The sequence below is a fragment of the Amphiura filiformis genome, chromosome 13 (genome assembly GCF_039555335.1).
Source record: "Amphiura filiformis chromosome 13, Afil_fr2py, whole genome shotgun sequence".
Classification (NCBI taxonomy): domain Eukaryota; kingdom Metazoa; phylum Echinodermata; class Ophiuroidea; order Amphilepidida; family Amphiuridae; genus Amphiura; species Amphiura filiformis.
In genome coordinates, this window is record NC_092640.1 from 55,395,102 (window position 1) to 55,409,587 (window position 14,486).

General features: G+C 38.3%; 1 protein-coding gene across 1 annotated transcript in view; it reads right to left on the minus strand.

Annotated features, from left to right (window-relative positions):
- LOC140168544 (replication factor C subunit 5-like) overlaps window positions 1–12,868 on the minus strand; it is a 34,263-nt gene extending 21,395 nt beyond the window's left edge. The window contains exons 1-2 of the mRNA XM_072191947.1: window positions 12,705–12,868; window positions 5,008–5,072 (exon numbers count right to left, since the gene is read on the minus strand). Coding sequence (XP_072048048.1) covers window positions 5,008–5,072; window positions 12,705–12,748 — 109 coding nt within the window. The 5' untranslated portion in view covers window positions 12,749–12,868. The remainder of the gene's footprint in view (window positions 1–5,007; window positions 5,073–12,704) is intronic.
- Window positions 12,869–14,486: the final 1,618 nt, after the last annotated feature.

Below are 14,486 nucleotides of genomic sequence, written 5' to 3' on the forward strand. Positions count from 1 at the left end.
TTGACTGTACCCACCAGGTTTCATGCCCATACGACAGTTTTTAGTAATTTGACCTCAGATGACCCCTGGCTGACCCCAAAATGACCTTCAAAAACTTTGGTTCTAAATGTTTACAGTACCCACCAAGGTTCATGCCCATGTTTATAGTACCCACCAAGGTTCATGCCCATAAGACGGTTTTTGCTAATTTGACCTCAGATGACCTCTAGATGACCTTGACCCACTAACCAAACCTACTGGAATTTGAAGACCGCCAATGACCATCCCTCCACCAAATTGCATCACTGTACATCTTACCAGTTCCGAAAAATTGCAACCACAACAGATTTTGCTAATTTGACCTTAGATGACCCCTAGATGACCTTGGGTGACCTTGACTCACTAACCAAACCTACTGGAATTTGAAGACTGCCAATGACCATCCCTCCACCAAATTGCATCACTGTACATCTTACCAGTTCCGAGAAATGGCACCCGCAAGCTCGGACGGACGGACAGACGGACGGACGGATGGACGGACAACCAGGAGGAAACATAATACCTCCGGTGGAGGCATAAAAAGAAGGGTTTTCAAGCTACATGTACGTTTGAAACTGAAGTAACAACTAAGGGCATTCCATAATACCAGCTGGCAGATTATGCAGATCTCAGCAATTCAAAGCCAACTTAATACCATGTCCTGCACCACTTGATTTAAAATAAAGCCACTCTTTTTTCATTTTAAATGACATCATCTGGCAGTCATCTGGATGACATCATCTGGAAGTAGTTTAGAATCCTCCATTAATGTAATGCAAATTTTGAAGCCTTCATGCTGCTCATGAAAATAATCAACTCTTTGGTGCAACAAATCGTTCAATGGATAGTTTTAGCCGGATTCAGAAGGCCCAAATCAAGCCCATTCTGAAGCTACTGTCAAACGATGTGAACCTATAAGACATCACATCACATCACAACTACAGAACTACCCCACACTCCCATGTGAAACAAAAGTGCTGTTCAAGTTTTAAGTACTGGTATAATACAAAATCATGAAGTACTGGAAACTAAATCCTGAAATTCCCATTTTCCTTCATGAAGATGAAGAAAATCCTGAATTCAGGATTAATCCTGTACACTTGCATGTATCCCTGTACTGTTTAGTTTCTTCCACATTGTGCAATTTTATGGAGGAATGTACACTTAATACCAGAGCACAAAACTTACACATCCCATGATGCATTGCAGAACTTTCTGTTTTGGGGACTTTAGCCCATTCACACGGATCACTCATCACGTCGCACACTGAACAATTTTCATGTGTAAAATGTTAAGTGTGTGGTAACCTGTGTATGTAAATGCATCAGTTATCACTATTATTTTGTTTAGAATTTAGGGCCGACTAGGAATACGCAACTGCATTATTTGCGGCAAAACTCACACAAATTTGTGCAATATTTAAAGCTTAAAAATGGGCTGAAAATTAATATAAGTACCGAAATCTGGAGTAACAAAAAGTAGGAAATCGGGCAATCGCCTGAAAACTGGCATCTCTGCGTCGTGCAAGTAATTTGCAGGGCGAGTTACTTGCGGGGTGCGGGTCGAGTTACTTTCAGGGTGCGGGTTGAGTTACTTGCGGGGTGCAGGGCGAGTTACTTCCAGGGTGTGGAGTGAATTACCTGCAGGGTCAGTATACATCGTGCAACAGGGATTGATTAAGGTGCGAGAGTCCTTCGCGTACCTGAACGAGTGTGATTTATAGCACACTTCAATTTCTCTATAAAACTTCTTACCGAGTGCAATTTATAGCACACAGATCTGACGCTGACAGCCGTCTTAACATTTCAAGAAGTGCGATTTAAAACACCCTTTAAAAACTCAACCCCTATTGCAAGTACTGTCTCCAATCTAAAAATTGTGTCTAAATTTGGCAACATTTCACTGGTAATACTGGTTGCTAAGACTCTGAATGCAATGCATGCTGGGAATGCCAGTGTCGTCTGCCGTGAATTTAATACCAAAATCATCTGTAGAATCCACCAACTACTAACCTGTGAGCACACCAATGAACTTATGGCAGCACAGTCACGCGCATCATGCCCACATAGTCACAAAGTTCCCACCTCCGCCTATACCCACTGTACAAGACGTTGGACTGTGCAGACTGTGAGTGGTGAGGTGGGATCGGTTGTTAGGTTACAGAAGTCTCTAATGAGATGCCCTAGGGTTCAAGGTTTGGGAATGCTCTATGGAGTGTCACATTACATGTACACACACCATACACACTGGTTGCCTATACAACACTGGTAGATCACATAAATTACACTGTAAAATGCCAACTTGTTGGGTATTCAAATTTTGGTATTCCAGATATGGATTGGATTTGGTTTTCTTTAAGTTGTAGGACTTTTCTGAAGAAGTTCTCAAACACTTCTTTTGGGGGGTGGGTAAAGTTGTAGGACTTTTTGAAGTTGCCAAACCAATCTTTTGGGGGTGGGGCAGGCTCAGAAACTTGTCTTGAATTCTGGCAGAGCTTAAATTTACTGATGTGTGTGAATCCAAGGTTTTTGGAGCTTACCCACTAAAATAAATGGGAGAGAATCCTATTCTTGTAAAACGTTGTTGCCAGAATTCAAGTGAAATTCTCGCAAAGTGAAACAAAATTCTACTTGAGGAATCATTTTAGTGACTGTGCAATAATTAGGAGCCGGTCAGCCGGGGTCAAACGGCAAAACGCATTATTATGTTTTCAGGGTTATTAGGAGTTAGAAAACCTAATAATGATAATATTGGATGGCTTATTTCGCATGATACCATAACATATCGGATTAAGTCATACAAATATCGAACTCGCCGTTGGCTCGTCCGATATTTTTATGACTCATCCGATATGTTATGGTATCATGCTCAGCCATCCAATATTATATCAAAATATACAATATTCAAGGCCATATTACTGCATTTTTTGGGTGCAAATTGAGTTTTCTCCACTTTTTTAAACAAATATCAAAAATAGAGATGGCGGTCCCAGATTAGGTAGTCTTAAGATATGGGTAGTAAACAAGGGCCCAAAACCTAGCAGATAGGCAAGATCTGCTTGTTGACAAGGGGCGGTCTTCAGTGAACAGCTCTTTTCAGAGCCATCAGTAGGCAAGGGGCGGTCTACATGTCTCATTCTTAGGTACTTTGTCCTGAAGAAGCCAGAGCTACTCCTGACGAAAGCTTGACAGTTCTAAACTTGTCCGATGCTATGGAGTTGGAAAATGTTCCAACTTTTTCGTTTCGTGCTGCGATATCGCAGCCATGCACGCTTGTGATTGGCTGCTGGAAAATCAAGGTCGGTATAATGACCTTAAAATGAGATGCAGACCCCACATGCTTTTCAAACATCACAACATTACAAGATTAAATTAAATATTAAATTTTAATTTCATCAGGTGATGCTGGATCATGCTGTGTTGTTTGAAAAGTATCACATCACACTGCGAAGTGGAGTCAGGATCGGACTTTATCGTTAACCTCTAATTGGGAGGGGGAGCGACATGCATTCCAATTTAAAGCAAACTGGACAAAAAATTTAGCAGCTCTGCTAATTCATGAAAACTGGGTTGTGACTCAACTTGTGAGGAAAATAATATGCTGCGTTAATAACCAAAATAAATAACTCCACATTGAAATGTGAAAAAAAACCACAAAATATGAAAATAATCATTGTTATTCCTTTTTAAATCAACAGGACTTTGGATCTAGTTCCAAATATTGTTGGCAGCAAGCAAGCAAGCCACTTCCATGTCATTGACTTCAGTGTTGACAATGACGTAGGCCTACAACAAAGTTATCTGTTACTTTACATGCTACACTGTCAACATAAACACATCAGATATCTAGGCTAGAGTGGCAAGTTTTCTGTGTCACGGAAAAACAGACAAATTCACAGAATTTCAGAATAAAACGGAAAACACAGAAATTTGCGGAAAACATGTTTTTTCATTGAGAAAAAGAAAAAAGAAAAAAATAATGATATGTGAGGTGGAAATAATGAAAATGAATTCCGTCTTCAAAGATATCAGGCTTAAAACAACTAAGATGATAATGCAAGTAACTTTTTTCACCCCAAATGTGAATACGGAATTGAAATTACATCACGGAATTTAGTATTTAAAACCATGCACCGAAAATTGCGGAATTCAGTGTTTTAAATCACGGAAAACTCTAGATCTACATGTATGCTGTGCATATTTTCGGCCAATCCCTTCATACATGTACCTCATTACAATAAAATACCCCCCTCCCTGAATCTACATACATCGATGGACAGCGTTGGGAATAGCTGGTAACGCATAGCAAAATGCTTCACAATTTTATCAATAAATTTGCTACACAAGGCCTAAAAAAAATTGTTTGATTGGCGTAACCCGACCTACCCTAAAAATAGGCCCGACCCTAGACTTTTTTCTTATTTTTTTGCAAAAAATGAATTAAAAAAATCAAAAAAAGATTAAAATTTTTTTAAAAATTGCCGACCGACCTACCCTAATTTTTTTTTTTTTTTTTCATGTTACGCCAATCAAACCTAGGCCCAATTTTGGAGTTGAGTAGAATTTTTATGCCATAGACTTACACACAGTGATCGATTTTCGTATATCTTTTTGTGTAGCAAAGAATGCTACTCACTTTTAGATTTGAGTAGCAATTCCAAAATTGTGAGTAGCATTTTGCAACATGCTAATCCTGAATGTTCCATTTTCAGTTCAAGTCAGTGGCCAGTGATCGATTTTCGTATATTTTTATGTGTAGCAAAAAATGCTACTCACTTTCAGATTTGAGTAGCAATTACAAAATTGTGAGTAGCATTTTGCTACGCTAATCCAGGTAAATCGAACACTGCTTACACACTGAAGTATGTGAATATACCAAGAGAAAAGTACCGTAATGAAAGCAGATAAAAAATGCTCAATTCCAACACTGTCGATGGAGTATTTTTAAACTTGTGTGAAATGTACATATTTTTGAGAAAATTGTACTTACTTGTAGAGATGATTTCCCGATGGGATATGAGGTCATCTAGCTGGTTGGGTCGGTACTTCTCAACCCTACAATGGCAAAAAATAATTCAAATATTACTAAAATTGGTATCAGAATAAAAGTACCGGTTCCAGTATGCATGCGATGTGATCACAAATGTGTACCCTGACATGCAAAACATGCCTTGTAAGAACCCTGTTGTACTTGTACAGTCGTATACGATGCCATATAGCAAATTTGGTACAATTCTGAATTCTGATGTGCACGGCATGTCCTATTCATCAACAAGGCAGTTGGTTCTTGAGCCTTAAGATAAGACGGGCCCAAATAGCACACCTTCATTTTTGAGGAGCTCGATTGCACCAGAGCTCCTACAGCTCTCCTCAACAACATTTCAGGAGTAATGATTTGCTGAGCTCTTCACTACTTGAATCCCTATGTTTTAATACAGATTTTAAAAGATCGAGCTCCTTGGTGAGCACCACTAGTTCCAGTAACTGTAACTCGCCATATACCGAGTCAGGTCCGTAGATGTCATTATGTTTATGATAAAGACTAAGTCTTGCTGGCAGGCAGGCCTCAAAATAAGAACAAAAATCCTTGCCTTTGAAATTTCAAGGGTCCTCACCAATTTTCAAGGTCCGACCCCGGACCCTTGCCTTTGAAATTTCAAGAATGAGAATTAGCTACGGCGATCCGGGTTGAAAACTTGAGTCTACTCAGGGAGCTGTACGTATTATGTGAATCGGATTTTTCAGTGGAACAAAACTAGGATTTTTTGCTCTTTGCTTGGTTCAATTTTTACGGGTCACACGGACCTGTACCGTCGGATATTTGCAGGTCCGCGCTTACTTTCACGGGTATTTGACGCAAGGACGCGCCTTATTTCGAGCGCTGCTGGCAGGAACTAAGTAAACACAGGAGAGTAATTTTAAAATAGAGCTCCTGCAATTTTCATAAATGAAGGCCTGAAATTGCCGAAATGTGATATTACTTATTAGGCCACATAAAATGAACTATTTGTTTCGCGTCCACCGCCCGCCTGGGTTTTGGGCCCCGCATGGATTTATTTTAATTTTTTATTTTGTTTCCAAAAGTACGATAAAATGCTGAAAAATACGAAAACAAACATAAATCAAAGTGCCGGCAGTCCGCATGCATAGAATTAAACAATTAGCACTAAGTGTAGTCTCAGTCCCAGCCGATTTTGCTCCTTCGTCACTAACCAAACCGTCTGGCGTCAACCTCATAGTACGTCTTTTCTGATTGGCTGAACATCAACGCCATAAATACTGGCGTTAAATTTTGCTGTCAATCAACGCTGGGCTTTGATGCAGTGGTTGGACAGCTATGCGGTTACATAAATCCACACAATGTACATGAGTACGAGCTGCAAGTCGCGTACATGAAAGGCGATATCGGACGATCGGCGCCTCATTGACTTCTACATGTATTAGCTAGCGTACATTTTTCGTTTGCGGTATCTACTAAGACTACAAATAGTGGCGGGCCTATGATGTTTAGTGTCACTTACACAAGTCACGTCCTATAGCCAATTGAAAACAGTTTTATTTGGAAATCCATTAACCAATCAGCGATTGTCATTTCATGGTTGTCGCCAGACGGTTTGTTTAGTGACGGAGGAACATGAACCGGCTGGGACCGAGACAACACTGGTTCAGGCTGAGAATTTACAAGGCGGTTCTCGAACCACAAGTCTCGCCTTCTTTCGCAACTACCTGCTTTCGCGATTACTTTTGGTAGAAGTAAATGAACCTGCAACCCATGGTGCCCCCGAAATGGCCTTCCAAACAATTGGCTCTAAATGTTGACTGTACCCACAAAGTAATTTAACCTAAGATGACTCACTGGATGACCTCGGATGACCCCGAAACAACCTTCCAAACATTTGGCTCTAAATGTTGACTGTACCCACCAAGTTTCATGCACATACGACAGTTTTTAGTAATTTGACCTCAGATGACCCCTGGGTAACCTCGGATGACCCCAAAATGACCTTCCAAAATTGGACTCTAACTGTTGACTGTACCCACCAAGTTGTATTCCCATACAACAGATTTTAGTAATTTGACCTTAGAACACCCCTGGGTGACCCCGAAATGACCTTCCAAAAATTTGACTCTAAATGTTGACTGTACCCACCAAGTTTCATGCCCATACGACAATATTTAGTAATTTGACCTCAGATGACCCCTGGGTGACCCTGGATGACTCCAAAATAACCTAAAAATTTGGCTCTAAATATGAAACCACCAAATTTCATGCCCATATGACAGTTTTTAGTCATTTGACCTCAGATGACCCTTGGGTGACCTCGGATGACCCCAAAATGGCCTTCCAAAAATTTGACTTTAAATGTTGACTGTACCTAGGCTTAGAGAAAAAACACAATTTTTTGACCAAAAATGCGAGATGGCAACTTCAAAATGCGAGAAAAACCTTGAAATGACCTTGAAACTATGTGACACAACACCATAACATAAAGAACTTCATACTTCACCTATGGCCCAAGTTTCATTGCAATAGGATCTGAACTGTTCATCTGAGAGCATTTAATCAAAACTTTAACCAAATTGTCACATACACACACACATACACACGGAAGAGTGATATATAGTCTCCTGCCTTATCAGGCGAGATGCGAGACAAAAATGTATTTAGATGTATCAATGATTTGCAGTATTAATATTTTGTAGTATACCGATAAATGTATTGAGCAAAAGAAGCGGAAAGTAAGGCCGCCGGCCGTATTCTTTTGGGGACAGAACTCGGCAGCTAGGTGTATGATTATTGCTGTGTTTTGTTCGTAGTTCATTCATAAAAAAAAACTTTAATATAAATATAATATTTGGCTATCATCCGAAAGACATGATTCAACTTGAAAGGAAAAAACAAAAACAAAAACGTCCCTCCCTCCGCCTCACTTTTCAAAAAACCAGGTGGACGCTTGAAACAAATTTATTTTTTTATGTGGCCTTAAATGAGTATTTCGTGATCCTAGCACCCTCTTTTTATGACATTTTTCAGTAGATATCCACGGAATAAGCTTATTCCCAAAATTTCAGTTGATTCCGATTTTGCGTTTGCGAGTTATGCATGATTATGTGTATTACACTGCTCCATAGGTCACTGATTTAATTTCGTTCTGGTATACCAGAACGAAATTCAAATTTGACGATATTTTTGCTAAACTAATTAATCTGCAAATTTTTGGTTTCCAGTGGTAAAAAAATCTCAACTTTTTTGGGGAAAAGTGGGGGGATGAGGATGTGGATCACGAAATGCCCTTTTAATATGGCTTTAAAATCTGATACCCGGTATTATGAGATTTTTAGCTCTCCTAAGTTGACCATTTTCTTATTACACCACTGCTAGCAAATAGTATTATAATATTGATGTACATTGTATGTCCACTTGTTCAGCATGTCCAGTTCTGAATATTTTTAATTATAACCATTTCACTGAGTTCCCAATAGTGCCATTGCTTGAGATCTGCATTGATCAGAATGGGTAATTTTGAAGCTTGCACAGGTTTACCAATTTGTGGCTACAGATTTTCCAGAGCAAATTTGATTTTTTGCACTCAAAAATATGACACATTTTGGGGACAACCAAAATGTTTCGAGGATAAGCAGAATTTAAAGTAATGCTTTACCTCCAGGACCATATTTTCCTTATTTCGGACACTGATTTTAATACATTCTATTGTAAATGCTCTAAACAGCTCTCTTTGAAGGCTCCCGAAGAGCTATTTCGCTCTCCTGCAATTCCAAAAGACAGTCCCCGATTTATCAATTTTCTTTACAAGGCGATCTGCACATCACAAATTTGGGACCATTTCAATGAACCTTTGTTGTTGAATTTTTGGCCTTAAAGACCGCAGAAGAGGCTTCAGAACATAAACAAATCACGGAAAGCTTGATTTGAAAGGTCTGAAACAAAATCTGAAACTTTATCCACACACACAAACTAGAGCGATAACCGCACCATAGCTGAACCATGTGGCTTCGGCAGTATATTGTGGTAGGCCTATACCAATGTCACCCGGAGTCTGTAATGGACATAATATAAAAAGGCTACAAAGGTATGACCGGCCGAGTGGTGTTAATGAAAGAGGAAATGTAAAGAATATAAAATAAACTAGAGCAACTGTGCCCACGAGGTAAGTTAGGCGGATGACTGTGACGATCTGCTCAAGCAGCAATACTGTGCTGGATAGTATTAATTTTAATAAGACTGTTTCATTAATTGCCGTTTTAATATACCTTGATCGTGGAAAGCTGGCATTTTGAAAACTTGAATTTTGACCTCTGGTCGCATGTCATAAGTTGGGTATGCAAAAAGGGTGGAGGGATTACACTTTTCTGATAATTGCGATACAAATTTGATTGGCTTTCCGTAACCCCATATCCTACAGCAGTTGTTGATACCTCATTTTAAGCCTAATTTTATACTCTTTCAGTCTACTGAAGCATATAATTATACATTAATCAGTAAAAAAATCACATCAGTTGAAATGAAAAATGCCAGGGGTGGAGGAGCAGGCGGATGTGGAGCAGGCGGATGCGGGAGTGTGCAATAGGGCCTATGTGAAAATACACATGTCAGCATGTCAAAACTACTGGTTACTTTTTCAAATCTAGTGAGGGTATGATGTATTGACAGCTTTGAATGTTGAATTTGTTCAACTAAAACAATTACTGACTACTTACGGTGGCACTACACCCCATGATCAATTTTGGGACTAATTTTGCATTTTTCTCAAAAAATAACTACACACTGGTAAAAAAAGTTATGTATATTATAGGGGCAAGGAATCCAATTACTTCACTGAAATTTCAGTGATTCAAGACTAGTGATTCATTATATATGTTAAGAAATGAGGTACATTGTAGTGGTACCTCTTTTCTTATCATAAATAACATACCGCTTGTCTTGAGTCACTGAAATTCCAGTGTAGTAACTGGATTCCTTGCCCTAAATATACATAACTTTTGTTACCAGTGTGTTATTATTTTTTGAGAAAAATGCAAAAATATTCACAAATTTATCAAGGGGTGTAGTACCACCTTAAAGGGTATTATGTTCCATTTTTTCCATTTTTATTTTCATTTTTAATGAAATCCTAGTTGAATTTCAGTATTTTTAACAACATGCTAATGTACATTTCTCTTCTTGATATTAATTTCCTCAATAATAGAATAACCGTCTCGCTAATTACTTGTAAAAATGTCATTGACCTTCACAATGTAATTAACATACGTACAATTATTTCATATAGTTCATTTGAAGCATTGATGTATTGAGAACATATCCTCAATATCTGATGACATTCTTGCAAAAAATAAAAATTTTAGAGTCATTTTTGTAATTGAGGTCCGATTTGAAAAAACGCATTTGAAAATTGAGATTTACATAGACACCTGTGTATTAATTAATTAATAATTAAGCATTTATCTCAAAAATTACACATGTGTTAAGGGGGTACTACACCCCTGCCCAATTTTGTGCCTAGTTTTGCATTTTTTCAAAAATTATAGTGCATTGGGGACAAGTAAGATATGTATATTATAGGGGCAAGGACTACAACTACTGCACTGGAAATTTTATTTCAGCACAGACAACAGTTGTGGAGTAACAGTCAAAAATGAGGGAAACCAATATTTGATCAATAAATCAATAACTACTTGCTTTGAGTTGCTGAATTTTCAGTACAGTAGTTGTAGTCCTTGCCCCTATAATATGCATATCTTACTTGTCACCAGTGTGCTATAATTTTTGAGAACAATGCAAAAATAGGCACAAAATTGGCCAGGGGTGTAGTACCCCCTTAAGGTTAAAAATGGTGTTAATTATTAGAGGTTGTCAATATACAACATATCAAAAAATAAATTTTTTGTCATTTTTGACCATGTAATAGAAATTGTAGGCCTACCCAACTTATGACATGCGACCCTCTGTATGACCCCCTTAATGACCTTAAATGAATTTTAAAATATTTAAAACATGTTTAGAATGTCATAAGGATCATTATGTTTAAATTTCGGCTCAATCGAGCATTTTGGAGAACTTGACCTTTGACCCGTGGCATTTAGAGATGTCCATTTCAGACCAAAAGGTTGCTGAGTAAGGAAGTAAGGAAGTAAGTAAGGAAGTAACATAGACTATAGGCTGAGACCATTTCATGGTTCAGCAAAAATCAAAATCAATCCACTTTGGCTAAAAAATTTCAACCCTGCCATCACTATGGACCACAAGAGCCTCTTCCAATGGCACAATCCAATAACCCCAATTTACATATCATATAATCATAGTGCAAAATTTGACCTCAAGTTGCAGAGTACCAGTTTTTGTACCCAAATCTTCAAGGTCATTCAATGAATGTACAAATGTATTGGAGTTTAATAACTGTTCAAATAAATAAAATAAATGTTCCCCTGATTGATGAACATGTTGTGGATCCTAGTGCATGTTGTATGAAATTTGACCCCCACCCCGTCATGCCAGTTGAGGACACTTTAGGAATTTTTTAAACAGTCGTAGCTTGATGGAAGAAAAGTTCCTGAGAAAGTTTACTCACGAAGGCAAGCTTAAATTTGCTCACCTGAGTCTGAGAGCTTCCATTGTCATAGTCATACCTTATCCTTTTTTACACATTTTTTTCATCTTGATCTACAGAGTCAGTTAGAAGTTGATTTCCAAGGGTGCACCACAGCCCCTTCCTACAATTTGTATGGATGAAGTACAGCATGGCCACCTGTCAGTGACAGTGTCATGTTGTTGACCTTGTCTTCAAGTTGACAAGGCCAACACAGGGCAACAAGTATGCAGTGCCAGTGAGCGAATAGTGCATAGTGTATGCTTGATAATGCTTCCATTTTAATATTTCCAGTGTCAGTGACACACACACTTGCTGGAATTGAGCAACTCAGCAAGGCCATTATTATTTGAAGTTTTATGGCAAAGCAAAATTTAGATTAAATTTAAAGACAGTATGAGAGCTGAGAGTTTTGCTAAAAATAAACCCCACCCAACCCTGCTTCATGTATTTATTTTGTAATAAAAAAAAGCCTTGCCCTTTGACTTGAGAATGAACTACATGACTAAGAAATGCAACTTTTCAAGTACCTACCATTAAAACTAGTGACAAAATGTCACCATTTCTTTGGTGTCAAATTACACCACTGTCTAACTGGCCACATGTACATACCATGGCAATTACACAGTGGTAGGTCCATGGCTGCTAAGTGCTATACTAAAACTTTACCACCCACTCGGCGCTCGCTCATTCTACGCGCCATAGGAAAGCCATTCATCATTTTATTCCATGATTATAATTCAACGCAAATACAGCCCAGCTAAACATCGCGCTTTTCCACACAGTAAACTCCAGTCATTGATATCAATACCAGCACACAATTGAGGTCAGTCACACGTGGCTGTGTATACCATTGAAGCCCTTGAAGTTAGCTCAAGCAGAGCATTGGTATGCCGTGGATTTCAATACAAATCTATACACACAATACCAAACTCGCACACACGTACAGTACATGTAGACATCTTGATTGCTCTACCACCACCACCACCAACTTTCAACTTGGGATAAAATAAACCACGCCTAAATCTCAACCAGATAAACAATTTAAATCGAGCTCAAAATAGTCCAAGCATCTTCTTACCATGGTAAATTTTTGGTTCCTGTTCCTCCCTCGCTCGAAGACATCTTCAAAAGTCAAAATTCGGAGTTTAAATGTCACCTCGTGTTCGGGTTTCGCGGGACGATGAAGCGGCGGAGTGAAGCGGAATTGTGTGCCGCAAAGTTCCCGCGAAGTTCGCGAACTTGCTTCGCTAGGCAAAAGGTCAAAGGTCCACTGACGCCGTAATTAATTGATCACGTGATCAAGTTTGTCCACGGACTGGTCCATTTTGTTTACAGGAAGCGATACATCTCAAACATAAACAAAGGGGGTTTCCTAGAAGAGCAAATCAATATTATGATTTTTCGTAGGCTCAGAAGAACTTAGGATATGGAGGAGGAGGAGGAGGAAGAGGAGGAGCTCAAGCAGCTGAATTGCAAACCAGTCAACCAATTTAAAAATATATCACTGTATGCCAAGTTTTACACATTTTTTTTCATCAAACTTTTAGGCCTACATGACAAACTTGGATAAGCCCTATAATTTAAAAGGGCATTTCGTGAACCACATCATCACCCCCCCCCTTTTCTCAAAAAAAAGTTGAGATTTTTATATCACTGGAACCCTCTGGCTACATAATGTTTATGTTTACAAAATATTTCTTGCAGATTAATTCGTTCAGCAAAGATATCGTGAAATTTGAACGAAATTATATAAATGGAGCAGTGTACATGGTGTAACCATGGAGGTATATAAATAAATGGAGAATGATCAAGCCAAAGTATTCTAGCCAAAGCCAAGCATCTTTTGTACTACGTTGGTTATGACCAATTATTGTTGAATAGGCAATTTCAGGGGATATTGATTATGCTAAGCTGATTACATTGTTAAGTCTGTTTCACTGGTCATTTATTTCAATGGGGTGCTAAATGCAGTTACTTATAATGTTTATTGGAAAGTGCTCATGTTTCAGAAAATTTAATATCAAAATGTCATTTTCGCCAAAAAATTGCATTGAAATCAGTCTTTTTGAAAAAAATAAACACCCTATCTGTAGGCCTATATCTGTGGTCGTATTGTGACCCCCTACATTTTGGTCATGATTCTTGAAAAATTAAAATTAGGCTATGACCCCCTATTTTTCTTTCCAAAAGTTATGACCCCCCTGTATAGGCCTATTTGGAACCCCCCCCCCTCCAAAGAAAATGATGGCCCCTAATAATATTAATAATCATTTAGGCCTAAATACTGATAATTATTTATTATAAAATGAGAAGTTTAATGATGATGAAAAGATTTTAGCTGAATTCCGAAGTACTTCCGGTAAATTTTACTCGCTCTTAACTCAATTGGCCCAAATTGGCCCAACATAATTTTTTTCACATTCGGAAGGTAAAAACGTTTTGCTTTCATTTGCACTATATTTGAACTCCCTCAGACCCCCTTAAAAGCTTAATATATGAACATGAAAACTAAGTATATTTGTCAAGTTACGGCACAACTAGTGTTGAAAACAGTTTCATAACTTGAGAACAGAACATCCAAATTTCATCGGGTTTTCGCACAATCATACATTGAAACTATAAGCTATCAAAACTGGCGACTTTGAACAGCTAATTGACTACTGTCTGTTCAATTAGCTTAGATTCTTGAATTTTTAAGATATTTGAAAAAATAAAAACTTGTGGCCAAAGTCATCAAAGAAAAGTGTTAGCACAGCCTTAGACCTAACGTGATTTATACTTTTCAAATTCCCAAGTTCAATTTAAAACCCCATTTCTTTTCAATTTTGCCTCATTTTGGGCAGTTACTTGGGTCCACCGA